Below are 15016 nucleotides of genomic sequence, written 5' to 3' on the forward strand. Positions count from 1 at the left end.
GAAACAGAGTAGACTCTCAGAATTTACTGGCTAAACCAAACTTGGAAGTGCGGTAAACAGTGAATCTGGTATGAAGCACCTGTAACAGGATGTATATAGGCTAGCAGAATGGGCAGAGAGGTGGCAGATGTATTTAGCAATGACAAATATGAGGTGATGCATTTTGGCAGATGGAATAGGGAAAGGAAACATATACTTCATGGCACAGTTCTAAAGAGTGTGCTGGAACAGAGGGACCTGTGAGTGCATGCGCATCAATTTTTGAAGGTGGCTGGATGTATTGAGATAGTGGTAAATCATATGGGATCTTGAGATCCATAAATATAGGGATTGAGTATAAAAACAGGGAAATTATGCAAAACCTTTATAAAGCCCTGGTTAGGCTCCAACGAGAGTATTTGTCCAGTTCTGGTCACCACACTTCAGGAAAGATGTCAAAGGAGAGGGTACCGAGGAGATTTACCAGAATGGTTCCAGGGATGAAGGATTTTAGTTACATGGTTAGGTTGGAAAATCTGGGTTTGTTCCCCTCAGAATTAAGGAGATTGAGGGGAGATTAATAGAAGTATACAAGATTATGACAGGTTCAGATAAGTAAGACAATGAAAACTGCTCCCATAAACAAACGTTGCAAGGACTAGGAGACACAGATCGAAAGGTTTAGGCAAAAGATGCAGAGGGAATATGAGGAAGCAATGTTTAAGCAGCTGCCCACAAGGGTAGTGGATGCAGAGATGATAAATGACTTCAAGAGGAAGTTGGATGACCATCCGAGAGAAATCGACTTGCAGGGCAAAGAGGAAAGAGCCAGGGAATAAGACTGACTGCATAGTTCCGTAGAGAGCCGGCATGGACTCCGTGGACCGAATGGTCTCCTTCTGTGCTGTAAATGACTCTATAACTCTATGACCTGACTCAAAAAAGGGAGGACTGGGAAACAAATATTACTGGATCCAAAATATTCAGTCAAGATTCGAATGGAAAGAAAGGAGAACATGTAGCTGTGATTACTAAATAGAATATTTCAGCCCTGGAGATAGAGCATATCCTGGAGCACTTAAAAGTCTCTGTCACTAACGTTTTCCTCGCCTCATGTCTCAGTCTGTTGTAGTCTAGTTTATAGCGATTGCTGTGATCAGTCCAAGACTCCACTAACGTTGTATCATGGGACTACCAGGATTGTGTTCGGCAAAGTGACTGAAGTGCATAGTCGATAGCGAGGATAATATCCTCATTTGATAAGTTTCTTTTTTATGATTTGCGCGCTTATTGGTTATTTTAAAAAGAGGGCACTTTTGCTCGAGTAATTTTATTTTGTTTGATGACACAGTGGTTTTTGTCCTAATTTAGTCAATGAACAAAGTAGAAGACGAACTAGTTTTTGTCTTTTTCCTCGAGTATTTCCTCTGTTCCTACGTTTATGGGCGCAAGATTGCAGCTGTAGTGCGGTGCCCATGGATTGGAGAACAATGCATGGGGCATTACTGGTTTCCATTTCAGAGCCTATTCTACCCTTAAGAACAAATCACTCCCAGCAGGGATATTGATGTACCTTCATTGAACACTTCTTGCTATCTAATAACAGATCAGAGGTCGGACTCTCTGTCACCCCTATGAATGTAAGGATACTGCTGGGCCCTCCGTGCTCATGGGAATGTACCAAGCATAAATCAGCATGGGGAAGAGAACTGATAACTAAATGAGAGCATGCTGCAACACCGGATTGTGCAGTGATGCAGTACTGCTTGTGTATTCTTTGTTTCATGCAATGGGTAAGGATCTCCAAGCGAGTAACTATTTTTCTGGGAGTCGAGGCGGTGTGTGACATGGACAAGAACAACAATGCATGTAAGATAACGTGCAGTTCATGTTGGATTGTATTTTTTCAACATTTAAACAATTTAACAATTAGACTTAGTGAATATTTCACTCCATTCTTTAACTCCTCTCTGAATTTTCTCTGGGTCCCTGCATAAATAAACGGATTGACACAGAAACTCAAAAGCTGAAGCATAAATCCGGCTTCCTGGAGAATGAAATTTGATTCATTGAAATTGGAACCAGAGAAATAACTACCTTTTGCAATTCGAACATAGAGGAAATTTATAAGAAGTACCAAATATAACAGGATAAAACTGCCTGAGATGCAAAAGAGTAAAACAATGGAGTTTCTCCGCTTCTCCATCTCTGGGTCGCTCTGAGTCTCCCCATTGCTGTGGGTCCGGAGTCTCCTGCGGCCTTTACTGGCCACAAGAATGTGTCTGACAGTCAGAGCATTGAGCAGTAAAATCAGAATGAATGGGAGACAAGGGGTTAAAATGCGATGAATCCAATCATATGTGACCCATGCAGGTGACGTATAAAATATTGGTTTTATGCTGCAGAACCAGGGTACATTGTTAATTATATGCAAAGGTTCATATATAAAATACTGGAAGGCATTTTTTAAACAGCTGAGTGTAGACACAGTTCCTATAACCCGCATCGCCATTCTTTTGGTGCAATATTTTATTTTCAGCTTTTGGCAACAAATGGCCATAAATCGATCAAAGGTGAAAGTGACCGTCAACCAGACAGAACAGTCCAGAATCGCAAAGTTTAGGGTAGAACGAAGGCTGCATACCGGTGTGATGAACATGAAACTGACTGGGAAATAAATATCAACAATCCGGTTTAATATCACAACGGTGATAACGACCAGCAGATCTGTCACTGCCATGGACATCAGGTAGCAAGTAATACATCTGGAGAGACCGCATCTTCCTCGGGCCAGGATCACAATCACTGCCAGGTTAGCTGCAATAGAGACAGAGAGACTCAGAGAAAGAGATAGAGTGTTTGTGTGTAAGCGAACCAAAACATAAAAATTACTGGTCTGACTCCTGATGAACTCAGCTGTTTTACAGAAGTCTGTGTAAAATTCACAGCTTTGACACCTGATCCTGAGTGGAAAACGACTGCTTAACCTCCGGTCACTTGTTTCTGTGTTTAAAATAATTTGAATTAAAAATAAGATTGGTCATTATCATTGGAATGTAAAATCTTTTAATAAAAGATAATGGAGAACAAAAAGGCGTCAGAAACACATTGAAGCCAAAATGGGAACATCAAACAGACAAGAAAATTAACCTCAGCAACATCTTCTGGACGATATTTAAGAGGATAAATAACACAACAACTGACAATAAAAATATAGCAGTAAATTAGGAAAAACGTGCATTTCGAGCGGATTATATCCTGCTGGGGAACAAAAAGGCCCTGATCCGATGAATTACTGTAAAATGATTCACTTTTGGGAAATTCGACTGTCCGTGTTCAAAAAGATCCACAAATAGAGAGAACTGAATGGACAATTAGTGTTTTCTGACTTTACGGAGGGGATGTTGTTGAAGACGCGGAGATAATTCCGACCACTTCTCCCATAGGTCAGCTGCGAATTTCTGTGTGGAACAGTGCTCGCAGAAGTGGCAAATTTTCATGTCTCATTTGAGGAAAGGTCCCTCCTAAAATGCAGTACTTCCTCAGTACTGCACTTTCAGCACAGATGATGAGCTTAGTCCTATAGTGGGTATTGAAATCAAAATGCTTTGACTCAGATACGAGAGAGGCCACAAAATATGGAGAAAAGAATGATGGCGGGAACAATCCAGAGGATTACCAGGGGCGTAGAACAGAAGAAACATTCAGACTCAGCAAACTTCACTGCTAATCAGTTCGCAGTATCTAACCTTTGAGAGGAGAGCTGGCTGAAGCAGTTAGAGTTTGAAGCTGACAGCAGAAGCACTGCCCTCTGGGTTTAGGGTAAATCCAGATTCAGTCATACAATGTCCACTTGTTGCATTGCTTATAATTCTGTTAATAACTCGATTCCTAATAATGTCCCATCAATAAATTCAATCATTAAATTCAGTCAGGAATTACTTAATTATTGAACAATTTCAATCTATGAATCATTTGTGAAAATCAGACAGCTTTCAATGTCATTAACACAGTAGACCTCCGTGTACACTGTGGGGACAGTGATAATTCATCCACAGTAACATTTTCAGCAGCTATATAGAACTGCATTTACACTGTGATAACAATGTGATAATTCACTCACAGTTAAAGTGTCAATAATACAACAGAATTGCATTTACACCGTGATATCAGTGTAATAATTCACCCACAGTAACTGGGTCAAGAATACAATATAACTACATTTACACTGCTATAACAGTGTTATAATTCACCAATATGAAGAGTGTCAATAACACAATAGAAAAAGATTTCTACCAGTGTAACAGTATGATAATTCACCAACATTAAGAGTGTCAATAACACAATAGAATTACATTTACACTGCTATAACAGTGCGATAATTCACCAATATGAAGAGTGTCAATAACACAATAGAAAAATATTTCTACCAATATAACAGTATGATAATTCACCAACATTAAGAGTGTCATTAACACAATAGGATTACATTTACACTGCTATAACAGTGCTATAATTCACCAATATGAAGAGTGTCAATAACACAATAGAACAACATTTCGACCTGTATAACAGTGCGATAATTCATACACACTGACAGCGTCAATAACAGAGTATATCTCAATTTACATCATGAAGTGGCACAAATAAAGGGGTAAAATTACTCAGTTAGAAGCAGTAAATTACACTTTCAAGCAGAATAAATTACACCAGTCAATGCTAAAGTGTTATCACTGAAGAGCAGAAATTATGCCGCCAAAGTGGAAAGTGATATTGGAAAGTGGGCAAAATTACACTGCAAATTCAAAGAAATTATGACAGTTATGGGGAGCAATGATGCTTCTAAAAGGAATAAATTATAAATTGTGACGACAAATTATCAGTAAAGGAAATAAATATGTTATTAAAATGGAGAATTAATATAAAGTGAAAACATGATATGTTAAAAGGGGCGAATTTCTAACAATTGGAGGGGCCCATTCCAGTAGAGAAAATGTCCTATTAAAGAGGAGAATAGATATCCAAAACATGAAGGTGCGCTATTGGTAAATGAGAACAGTGACAGAACTAATCAATGATTTCCCTAACAAATATCTGAGTAAAATACTTTACCTGGAACCCCAATAGCTGCAAGGACGGGATAGTAAATGGCAAACACCAGACCTTTGGCTGTTGCGTGCATTTCTATCAGAAGCTCTGAGTACGCCCTGAACTACTGTGAAAGATTGACATATTTATACCTGATGTCAGGCTCCAGGGAGATAATTAGATGGTTTGGTGGTTTACATGAATTATATTAATTGAAACAGATTAGTGCAGCTGCTGCTGGACTCGAGTTTTTGTTTTGATGGAATGAACTATTTTTCAAGGGAACTGGCGCAGCTGTAAAGTGAAATACCCAGAGAATACAATCTGATCCTAGTTACAGCTTTGTTAATCAAAAGTTTAAGAGTGGTTGCAATGGTGAAAGCAAACTTTGTGCAACAGGAATCCCCAGTTATAAACTCTTTAATGCTGAGTTAAATGCCCTCAGCACAAGGCATAACTGACCAGAGATACTCTTGGCCTGAAGGAACCTGCAGCCAAGACCTCACTTCTGATCAGTATACACCTCCAGTCTGTGATCCCAGAGCACATGCACCTGACTCCAAATCCCTCTCAATGGTGCATTCACTTCAATGCAGCTGACTGTATTCAGTGTGAACCACTCGAGATCATCATGGTACTTTCAGTGTGCATAGGTGCACCTGTGCACGCTAACGTTTTGTGTGGAGCAGTTCAGTTCAGCACACTTGCATTCGGTATTGATGGTCAAATTCAGTACTGTTATCTTCAGTGGATACATGTTCATTTGGGTGCATTTAAAATTCGTGTGGACTGGTGGAGTTTGATGCAGTTATATGCTGTGTCATCAGGTCAGGTTGAACCCAGTCACAATCTGTATGCACAGGTTTGGTTAAACACGGTTATATTCAGGGTACAGAAGTTTCGTTCAGCACGGTGACTTTCATTGATAACGGGTTCTGCTCAGTTACATTCCACGTGCACGGGTCCAATTTTGCACGCTAATTCTCAGTGTTGAAAACTCCAATTCAACACTGTTGCATTCGGTATTGACTGGTCAAGTTCAGTGCAGTTGCGTTTGGTAGAGACAAGGGCAATTAGCACGGTGCTCCTTAGTGTGGACTGGTTCAGATCTGCACGATAATATTCAGTGTCAAAAGTTCCAGTTCAACACACTCACATTCTGATTGGACGGATCCAGTTTTGCACTGTTACTTTTAGTGACGGCAGCTTCAGTTCCGCCGGTTCCAGTGAATGTGGGCAGGTACAATAAACACGGTTATTGCCAATGTGATCTTGCTCAGGTCAATGTGCTTATATTCGCGTGCAGATGGCTAGATGAGCACGGTTATTGCTGGCGTGTGTAGGTCCGGTACTATACATTACTTTCAATTTGGAGGAGTAAAGTTCTTCAGCAAAACATTTACTGCAGAAACAGTCAATGTCGCACGGTGTAATTCAGTGTGAACATGACTAGTTCAGCATGCTTACATTTAGTATGTAGAGATCCAGTTAGGTGAGGTTGCATTTAATCTGGACAGGCTTTGGGGAGTAAGGAGGTGAGTTACTCGCCACAGAAATCACAGCCTCTGACCTGCTCTTGTAGCCACAGTATTTATATGGCCGGTCCTGTTAAGATTTGGCTGTTGAATATCAACCATTGTTACAGGGTCCTTTTATTTCTTCATGTGCATTGCTGGCAAGGCAGATATTTGTTGTCCATCCTAATTGCCCATAATAATATCATATCCAACAGTATATCTGCTACTAAGACGCATGTAAATTACTCTCACATGTCTTAGCTTCTCCAAGCTATTTTGTAACTCGACGCATACTGATTTTATGTCCCACTCTTTGAGCCAAGATCCTTCCTAACTATGCCCTTACGTGGTCCTTTATTATCAGGGCTAATTAACTCATTTTTCATTTTATCTGTCTTTGCAAAATACCAAGTACCCTGGAATACGTATTACCTAACCATGGTCACCATGCAACCACGTCTCAATAATGCTTATAGGTTAAAGCATCTATTGCTGGTTTGCAATTACTCTGTCTTCGAACATATAAACATACGAATTAGGACCAGGAATAGGCTACTCGACCCCTCGAGCCTGCTCCACCATTCAATAAGTACATGGCTGAATTGATTACTCCACATTTCGAACTACCCCTGATAACCTTTCACCCCCTTGTTTATCAAGAATCTATCTACCTCTGCCTTAAAAATATTCAATGACTCTGCTTCCCTTGAGATTCTGCTTGCTAGTCTCATTCTTCGCTCCCCAAATCAGATTAAACACTGTCATCCCTCTTTCAACCTATGTCGTTGGTACCAATATGGACAATGGCCTCTGTTTGTTCACCCTCCCCATTCAGAGTGGCCTGCATTTATCCTAAATTCACAGAGTTCTGCTCTCAGTCACTAACTCTCAATGTTTCACCCCAGCTCTCATCTTCCATATTAGCTGCTGCTGACTGTTCTAGAGTGACTGCTGCTGAGTCCAAGTGTTTCTTCTGCTCCTGGAACCTGACAGTGTGCTCCAGTGTTTCTGTATTCACACTTTACTCCACAGTGAGTGAGGCCATTGATCCGATGTCATCTCCAATGAGTCTAAAGTTTTGAAGTTCAATTCCTCCAATATCACCAAGCCGATTACATTTCTTGATAACACAGTGCAGTCCTGAGGAAGTGTTGAGGCAATTTTGGTCCTTATTGGGATACAACCTATTTCAAATGCAAGTTTTTTGCCCTACTCTCCTGTTAGTTCCCACTCTTATCCATGGTTTTTGTGCTTTTTATCCTCTTTCGTGTCTTCTGACGTGTTGCTGATGTCAGTTTCCTGTCTATTTGATGTCCAGGTGTTTTCGATGCCTTCTTTCCATTATGCTTCATTAAATTATGTTACATTCTGATGTCATTGATCTGTCTTGTTTTTAATCTGCTTGATTGATTTAGATACAGAAACAATTGCCTGGAGCTAAAGCAATAGTGCCCAACTCAAGATCACTTATCAAATCTGTGAATTTCACACAGAATCGTGTAAAACGGCTACTTTTGCACGGTTTGAACCAAAAACTGTCCTTTTCTTGCTCACTCACACGTGTGCAATCTCCTGCTTTCTCTCAGCTTTTTCTCTCTCTGTTACAGCTAACTTGGCAGTGATTGTGATCCTGTCCCCAGGAAGATGCGGTCGAACATGGCTTTAACAGAGGACTTAACTCTTTTCAACTATAGAGGATAAGGTATTTAACTGGGGAATGACGTGTGAATTTGTTGTGGATCCCGTCATATTTGGCGTTGCATCGGAAAATAGTAACAGTTCGAAGTCATTCATCACTTTATCCTGTTCCGAAATGCAGTTCCTTCAGAGCAGATTGTCATGTTAACTTCATTCACCCACCTTGGTTCCATATCCCATAGCTTTAAAATGTTCAGTTGAACTCGCTTCAAGTGCCTTTTGGGGGATGCTGAAGTGTATATTTGCACGACGTTCTGTGAAAAAGTACTTTCTGACAACATGTCTCATGCTCGAGCTCTAAATTTAAGGTTCGGTCCCTTTGTTCTGAACTCACAGCCTGAGAAAATAGTTTATCTCCATTTTGTCCCATCAAATGCTTTAAGCATTTGGTTCATCACTTCGACCTTTATATGCAAGGAAATGCAAATCTAGCCTCTGCAACCAATCCTCATAATGCAACCACGATATCATTTCAGTGAATATTTGTCGCACTCCCTCCATGGCCAACATATCTTTCGTTTGGTGCAGTGCCTATTCTGATGAAAGACTAATGACCTGAATGGTTAACTCTGTTTCTCCCTCCACAAATGCCGCCTGACCTGCTGCTCTTTTCCAGCATTGACGATTTTGATGTCAGATTTCCAACATCTGCAGTATTTTGCTTCTGTCAAACATTTGATTTCCTCCTAGAAATGGCTGGTTCATTCTGTAAACAGCGGGCCATTTATTGCTTCATAACAATGTCATTCATTCCATGTTTAATTTCCTTGATTAATCGCCCCTTTCCGAGTCGATCGCTGTGTCCTTCCCTGATATCTTTGTCATTCTGGGGAAGGGAGGGGAAATACGCAAAGTCACATGGGTTTAATGAACAGGAAGGACAATGAGTAATGATTGGCCAGTTACCAACCAAGACACGTCCATTGTTACACTCCAGGTCAAACACTCAGACACCATGTGAGCATGAAGTGAAGTAGTTTGGTCATTTCTCTTGATGAAATACGTGGTATTGATTTTACTTTTACCAAAGAGTGTTATTCGACCCTCCTCTCAAAGTAGATTCTGCGTGAAAGATGAGGGCCTATTATTTAGTAGTCTCTTGTGACCCTGTTCCTCTCCAGTAGTGTGCACAGTCACTGCCATCCGGAAGCGAAGTCTTGATGTCCTGGGCATTGAACTCCCCGATTCCGCAGTGGTCACTTGTGACTGTGTCTCTCCCGTCATCGGGCGGAGCTATCTCAGTGAGTTCGGCGCTGAACCGTCATGTACAGGAGTCAGTTTTTGTGGCCGTTTTCCAGAGTGTGTTGGAACCTTTGTGTACTACAAACGAATGCAAATAGGTGCAAATAGTCGCACTCCAGAATCCTCATTTATTTATATTGCATAGTTCACCATTCATTGAGTGTTTTAAAAGTGTCCTGAACTGCTGCTCTGCAGCCTACGACTCACTTCTCTATACTCCACTTACATCATTGCACATTGATGCATCAAAATTAACCCTTAACCTCAACACCATCCGGTGATGTTTGTCTCAACAGCGTCACATATATGAACAGAATCAAATTTAAATGCAATTGAAGTTGGGAATTGAAAACAAAAATAAAACGGGAAACACTTGGCAGGTCTGACAGCGGAAGGGCAGAGAACTGAAGAGTTCATGTTTCAGGCAGAGAACAGAGGGGCTCAGGTTTCTGAGCAGCTGCTCCTTCAGCAGGATCCACACCTCCGACATTAACTGCTCCCTTCCCTCAACACGTGACGTCTGACGTCAGCATTTTCTTTATTATGTAAATAACTTAAACGAGATAAACCAATTTATTAATGTAAACAAAATAAACGATTCAATGTATAAACAAATGCAACTAGTCAACGGATCTTTTAAATAAACAACTTTGTGCAGATCCACATGGCCGACTAATGGCATGCTGTAACTTCAGTGCGTGGGCGTTTGTGGAGAGCATTGCGATCCCAGACAGTCTTCCAAGATTTCTGCACTCCATCAGTAGCATTTTTTGCAACCATATTTTAATCGCCCCACCACTGTTGGCCGTCTCTCCAGCTGCCTGGGCCCAAAGATTTGGAATTCCCTTCCTAACTCAGATCGTTAATAAGAGTGAGGAAATTAAGGCAAATAAGAGCAGCAAAGAAAAAGTACTGGAAACACACAAGGGACTAAAATCTGACAAATCCCCAGGACCTGATATCCTACATCCTCGGGTTGCAAAAGAGATAGCTGCGATGACAGTGGAGGCGCGGGTTATGATTTTCCAAAATTCCATAGTTCTGGAACGATTCAAGCAGATGGGAAGTTTGTAAACATAACTCCACTATTCAAGAAAGGAGGGAAAGAGAAAACACGGAACTACAGGCCAGTTAACCTGACGTCAGTCGTCGTGAAAATAGAGTCATAGAGTCGTACAGCATAGAAACAGGCCCTTCGGCCCACCGCATTCATGCCGACCATAATGCCTATCTTTACTCTTCCCACTGCCTGCTTTAATTCCATATCCCTCTATGCCTTTCTCATTCAAGTACCTGTCCAGATGCCTCTTAAATGTTGCTACTGTTCCTGCCTCCACCACCTCCTCAGGCAGCTCATTCCAGATACCCGCTATTCTTTGTGTGAAAAATGTACCCCTTTGATCCACTTTAAACCTCCTCCCTCTCACCTTAAATCTATGCCCTCTAGTTTGAGTCACCCCTACCGTGGGAAACAGACTCTGGCTAACAACCCTATCTATGCCTCTCATAATTTTACATACCTCTATCATGTCCCCTCTCAGCCTCCTTCACTCCAGGGTAAACAGACCCAGCCTATCCAATATCTCTTTATAACACAAGCCCTCCAAACCAGGCAACATTCTTGTGAATCTTTTCTGCACCCTCTCTAGCTTAATCACATCTTTCCTGTAGTGTGGAGACCAGAACTGCACACAGTACTCCAAATACGGCCGAACCAACGTTATGTACAACTGTAACATGACGTCCCAACTCCTGTACCCAATGCCTCAGTCAACGAAGGCATGCATGCCATATGCCTTCATCATCAACCTGTCTACCTGTGTTGCCACTTTCAGGGAACTATGTACTTGTACCCCAAGGTCTCTCTGCGCAACAACACTCCCCAGGGCCCTGCCATTCACTGTTTAAGTCCTGCCGTGGTTTAATTTCCCAAAATGCATCACTTCACACTTGTCTGCCTTAAATTCCATTTGCCAATCCCTTGCCCACTTTCCCAGTTGATCTATATCCTGTTGTAACCTTAGACAACCTTCTTCACTGTCCACTAAACCACCAATTTTGGTGTCATCTGCAAGCTTACGAATCATGTCCCCCACATTCACATCCAAGTCATTCATATATATGACAAACAACAGAGGGCCCAGCACCAATCCCTGTGGCACGCCATTGGTCACTGGCCTCCAATCTGAAAAACAACCCTCCACTACCACCCTCTGCCTCCAATCACCAAGCCAATTTTGTATCCAATTTGCTAGCTCACCCTGGATCCCATGTGTTCGAACCTTCTGGTCCAGCCAACCATGCAGAACATTGTCAAAGGTCTTGCTAAAGTACATGTAGACAACGCCCATCGCCCTGCCCTCGTCAATCCTCTTGGTCATCTCCTCGAAAAAATTAATCAAATTCGTGACACATGATTTCCCACGCACAAAGCCAACCTGACTATCCCTAATCAGACCATGCCTTTCCAAATGCATATAAATCCTGTCTCTCAGAATCCCTTCCAATAACTTTCCCACGACTGATGTAAGGCTCACCAGCCTATAGTTCCATGGCTTATCCCTCTGCCCTTCTTAAATAAAGGCACATTAGCTATACTCCAGTCGACTGGTACCTCGCCCGTGGCTAGCAATGATACAAAAATCTCTGCCAGGGCCTCAGCAATCTCCTCCCTTGCTTCCCATAGCATCCTAGGATACACCTGGTCAGGCCCTGTGGATTTATCCACCTTAATACACTTCACAACCTCCAACACCTCCTCCTTTGTAATGTTGATATGCTCCAGGATATCGCTGTTCCCTCCCTTGAACTCACTAGCTGATATGACCTTCTCCATGGCAAATACGGACGAGAAGTATTCATTTAGGACCTCGCCCATTTCCCGTGACTCCACACATAGATTGCCACACTGATCCTTGAGGGGACCTAATCTCTCCCTCGCAACCCTTTTACTCTTAATATACTTATAGAATCTTTTAGGATTCTCCTTTATCTTATCTGCCAGGGAAATCTCATGGCCCATTTTCGCCCTCCTCATTTCCTTCTTAAGTGTACTCCTACATCCCGGCTCATTTCCCGGCGGAGAAGCAGGAGAAGGTAGCGACTCTTCGGTGGGTAAGTGAAGGCAACAGGAGCTGTGTTTTAAAAGTTGTTTTAAAAGTTGTACTTACTGTTTTCCTTGTGTTCAAGTTACTTTTGGCGCGGGAGGAACCGGAAGCTGGACGGCAGCAAGGACTCCTGGGTAGGTATTTTCTTTAAAGGTGCGGAGCAGAGTTATGTGTTGAGCCGGAAGAGATAAGTGAGGTTTTGAATGAGTACTTCTCTTCGGTATTTACGAATGAGAAGGGGTGTATTACTGAAGAGGACGGTGTGAAACAGACTGGTAAGCTCGAGGAAGTGCTCGTTAGGAGGGAAGATGTGTTGGGGTTTTTGAATAACTTGAAGATAGACAAGTCTCCCGGGCCTGACGGGGTATATCCAAGGATGTTATGGGAAGCAAGGGATGAAATTGCAGAGCCGCTGGCAATGATCTTTTCATCTTCTCTGTTGACGGGGGTGGTACCAGGTGATTGGAGGGTGGCAAATGTTGTGCCCCTGTTCAAGAAAGGGAATAGGAACAACCCTGGGAATTACAGGCCAGTTAGTCTTACTTCGGTGGTAGGCAAGTTGATGGAAAAGGTGCTGAGGGATAGGATTTCTGAGCATCTGGAAAGACACTGCTTGATTCGGGACAGTCAGCACGGTTTTGTGAGGGGTAGGTCTTGCCTCACAAGCCTGATTGAATTCTTTGAGCAGGTGACCAAGCAAGTGGATGAGGGTAAACCAGTGGATGTGGTGTACATGGATTTTAGTAAGGCATTTGATAAGGTCCCCCATGGTAGACTTATGGAGAAAGTCAGGAGGCATGGGATAGTGGGGAATGTGGCCAGTTGGATTAAGAATTGGCTAACTGATAGAAGGCAGAGAGTGGTCTTAGATGGTAAATACTCAGCCTGGAGCCCAGTTACCAGTGGCGTGCCACAGGGATCAGTTCTGGGTCCTCTCCTGTTTGTGATTTTTATTAACGACTTAGATGAGGAAGTCGAAGGGTGGGTCAGTAAATTTGCAGATGATACAAAGGTTGGTGGAGTTGTGGATACCGAGGAGGGCTATTGTCGTCTGCAAAGGGACTTGGATAGGTTGCAGTGCTGGGCTGAAAAGTGGCAGATGGAGTTTAACCCTGAAAAGTGTGAGGTCGTCCATTTTGGAAGGACAAACACGAATGCAAAATACTGGGTTAACGGTAGGGTTCTTGGGCATGTGGAGGAGCAGAGAGACCTTGGGGTCTATGTGCATAGATCGTTGAAGGTTGCAACTCAAGTGGATAGGGCTGTGAAGAAGGCATATGGGGTGTTAGCGTTCATTAGCAGAGGGATTGAATTTAAGAGCCGTGAGGTGATGATGCAGCTGTACAGGACCTTGGTAAGGCCTCATTTGGAGTACTGTGTGCAGTTCTGGTCGCCTCATTTTAGGAAGGATGTGGAAGCCTTGGAGAGGGTGCAGAGGAGATTTACCAGGATGTTGCCTGGAATGGAGAATAAGTCTTACGAGGAAAGGCTGAACATTCTAGGCCTCTTCTCATTAGAACGGAGAAGGATGAGGGGTGACATGATAGAGGTTTATAAGATGATCAGGGGAATAGATAGGGTAGACAGTCAGAAACTTTTTCCCCGGGTGGAGCAAAGCGTTACAAGGGGTCATAAATTTAAGGTGAAGGGTGGGAGATATAAGGGGGATGTCAGGGGAAGGTTCTTTACCCAGAGAGTGGTCGGGGCATGGAATGCCTTGCCTGGGGAAGTTGTTGAGTCAGAAACTTTAGGGACTTTCAAACGGCTTTTAGATAGGTATATGGATAAAGGAGAATGATGGGGTATAGATTAAATTGTCCTTGACAGAGGACAAAGGATCGGCACAACATCGTGGGCCGAAGGGCCTGTTCTGTGCTGTATTTTTCTATGTTCTATGTTCTCTATCCCCTATACTCCTCGAGGAGCTCGCTTGATCCCAGCTGCCTATACCTGACATATGCCTCCTTCTTTGTCCTGACTGGACCCTCAATATCCCTCACCAAACAAGGCTCCATAAACTTGCCAGCCTTGCCCTTCCATCTGACAGAAACATGCCGGCCCTGAACTCTTCCTATCTCACTTTTACAAGGCCTCCCATTTGCCAGATGTCCCTTTACCTGTAAACAGCCTCTCCCATTCAACTTCTGAGACTTCAACCTGAGGACCAGTCCTATCCTTTTCCATAACTATCTTGAAGCTAATAGAGTTATGGTCACTGGTCCTAACGTGCTCCCCCACTGACACATCAACCACCTGCTCCTCCTCATTTCCTAAGAGGAGGTCGCGTGTAGCCCCTTCTCTAGTCGGGCCATCCACATGCTGGAATGTATTATTAAGGAAGCATTACAAATGCACTTCGAAAAGCATTGTGTGAGTACACAAAGA

General features: G+C 42.7%; 1 protein-coding gene across 1 annotated transcript in view; it reads right to left on the reverse strand.

Moving 5' to 3' along the window:
- Nucleotides 1-1885: 1885 nt before the first annotated feature.
- LOC137348788 (probable G-protein coupled receptor 139) overlaps nucleotides 1886-15016 on the reverse strand; it is a 30299-nt gene continuing 17168 nt past the window's right edge. Inside the window, exons 2-3 of the mRNA XM_068014033.1 lie at nucleotides 11785-11905; nucleotides 1886-2796 (exon numbers count right to left, since the gene is read on the reverse strand). Of these exons, the coding sequence (XP_067870134.1) occupies nucleotides 1886-2796; nucleotides 11785-11905 (1032 nt within the window). The remainder of the gene's footprint in view (nucleotides 2797-11784; nucleotides 11906-15016) is intronic.

This window comes from Heterodontus francisci, chromosome 34 (assembly GCF_036365525.1).
Source record: "Heterodontus francisci isolate sHetFra1 chromosome 34, sHetFra1.hap1, whole genome shotgun sequence".
Taxonomy (NCBI): Eukaryota; Metazoa; Chordata; class Chondrichthyes; order Heterodontiformes; family Heterodontidae; genus Heterodontus; species Heterodontus francisci.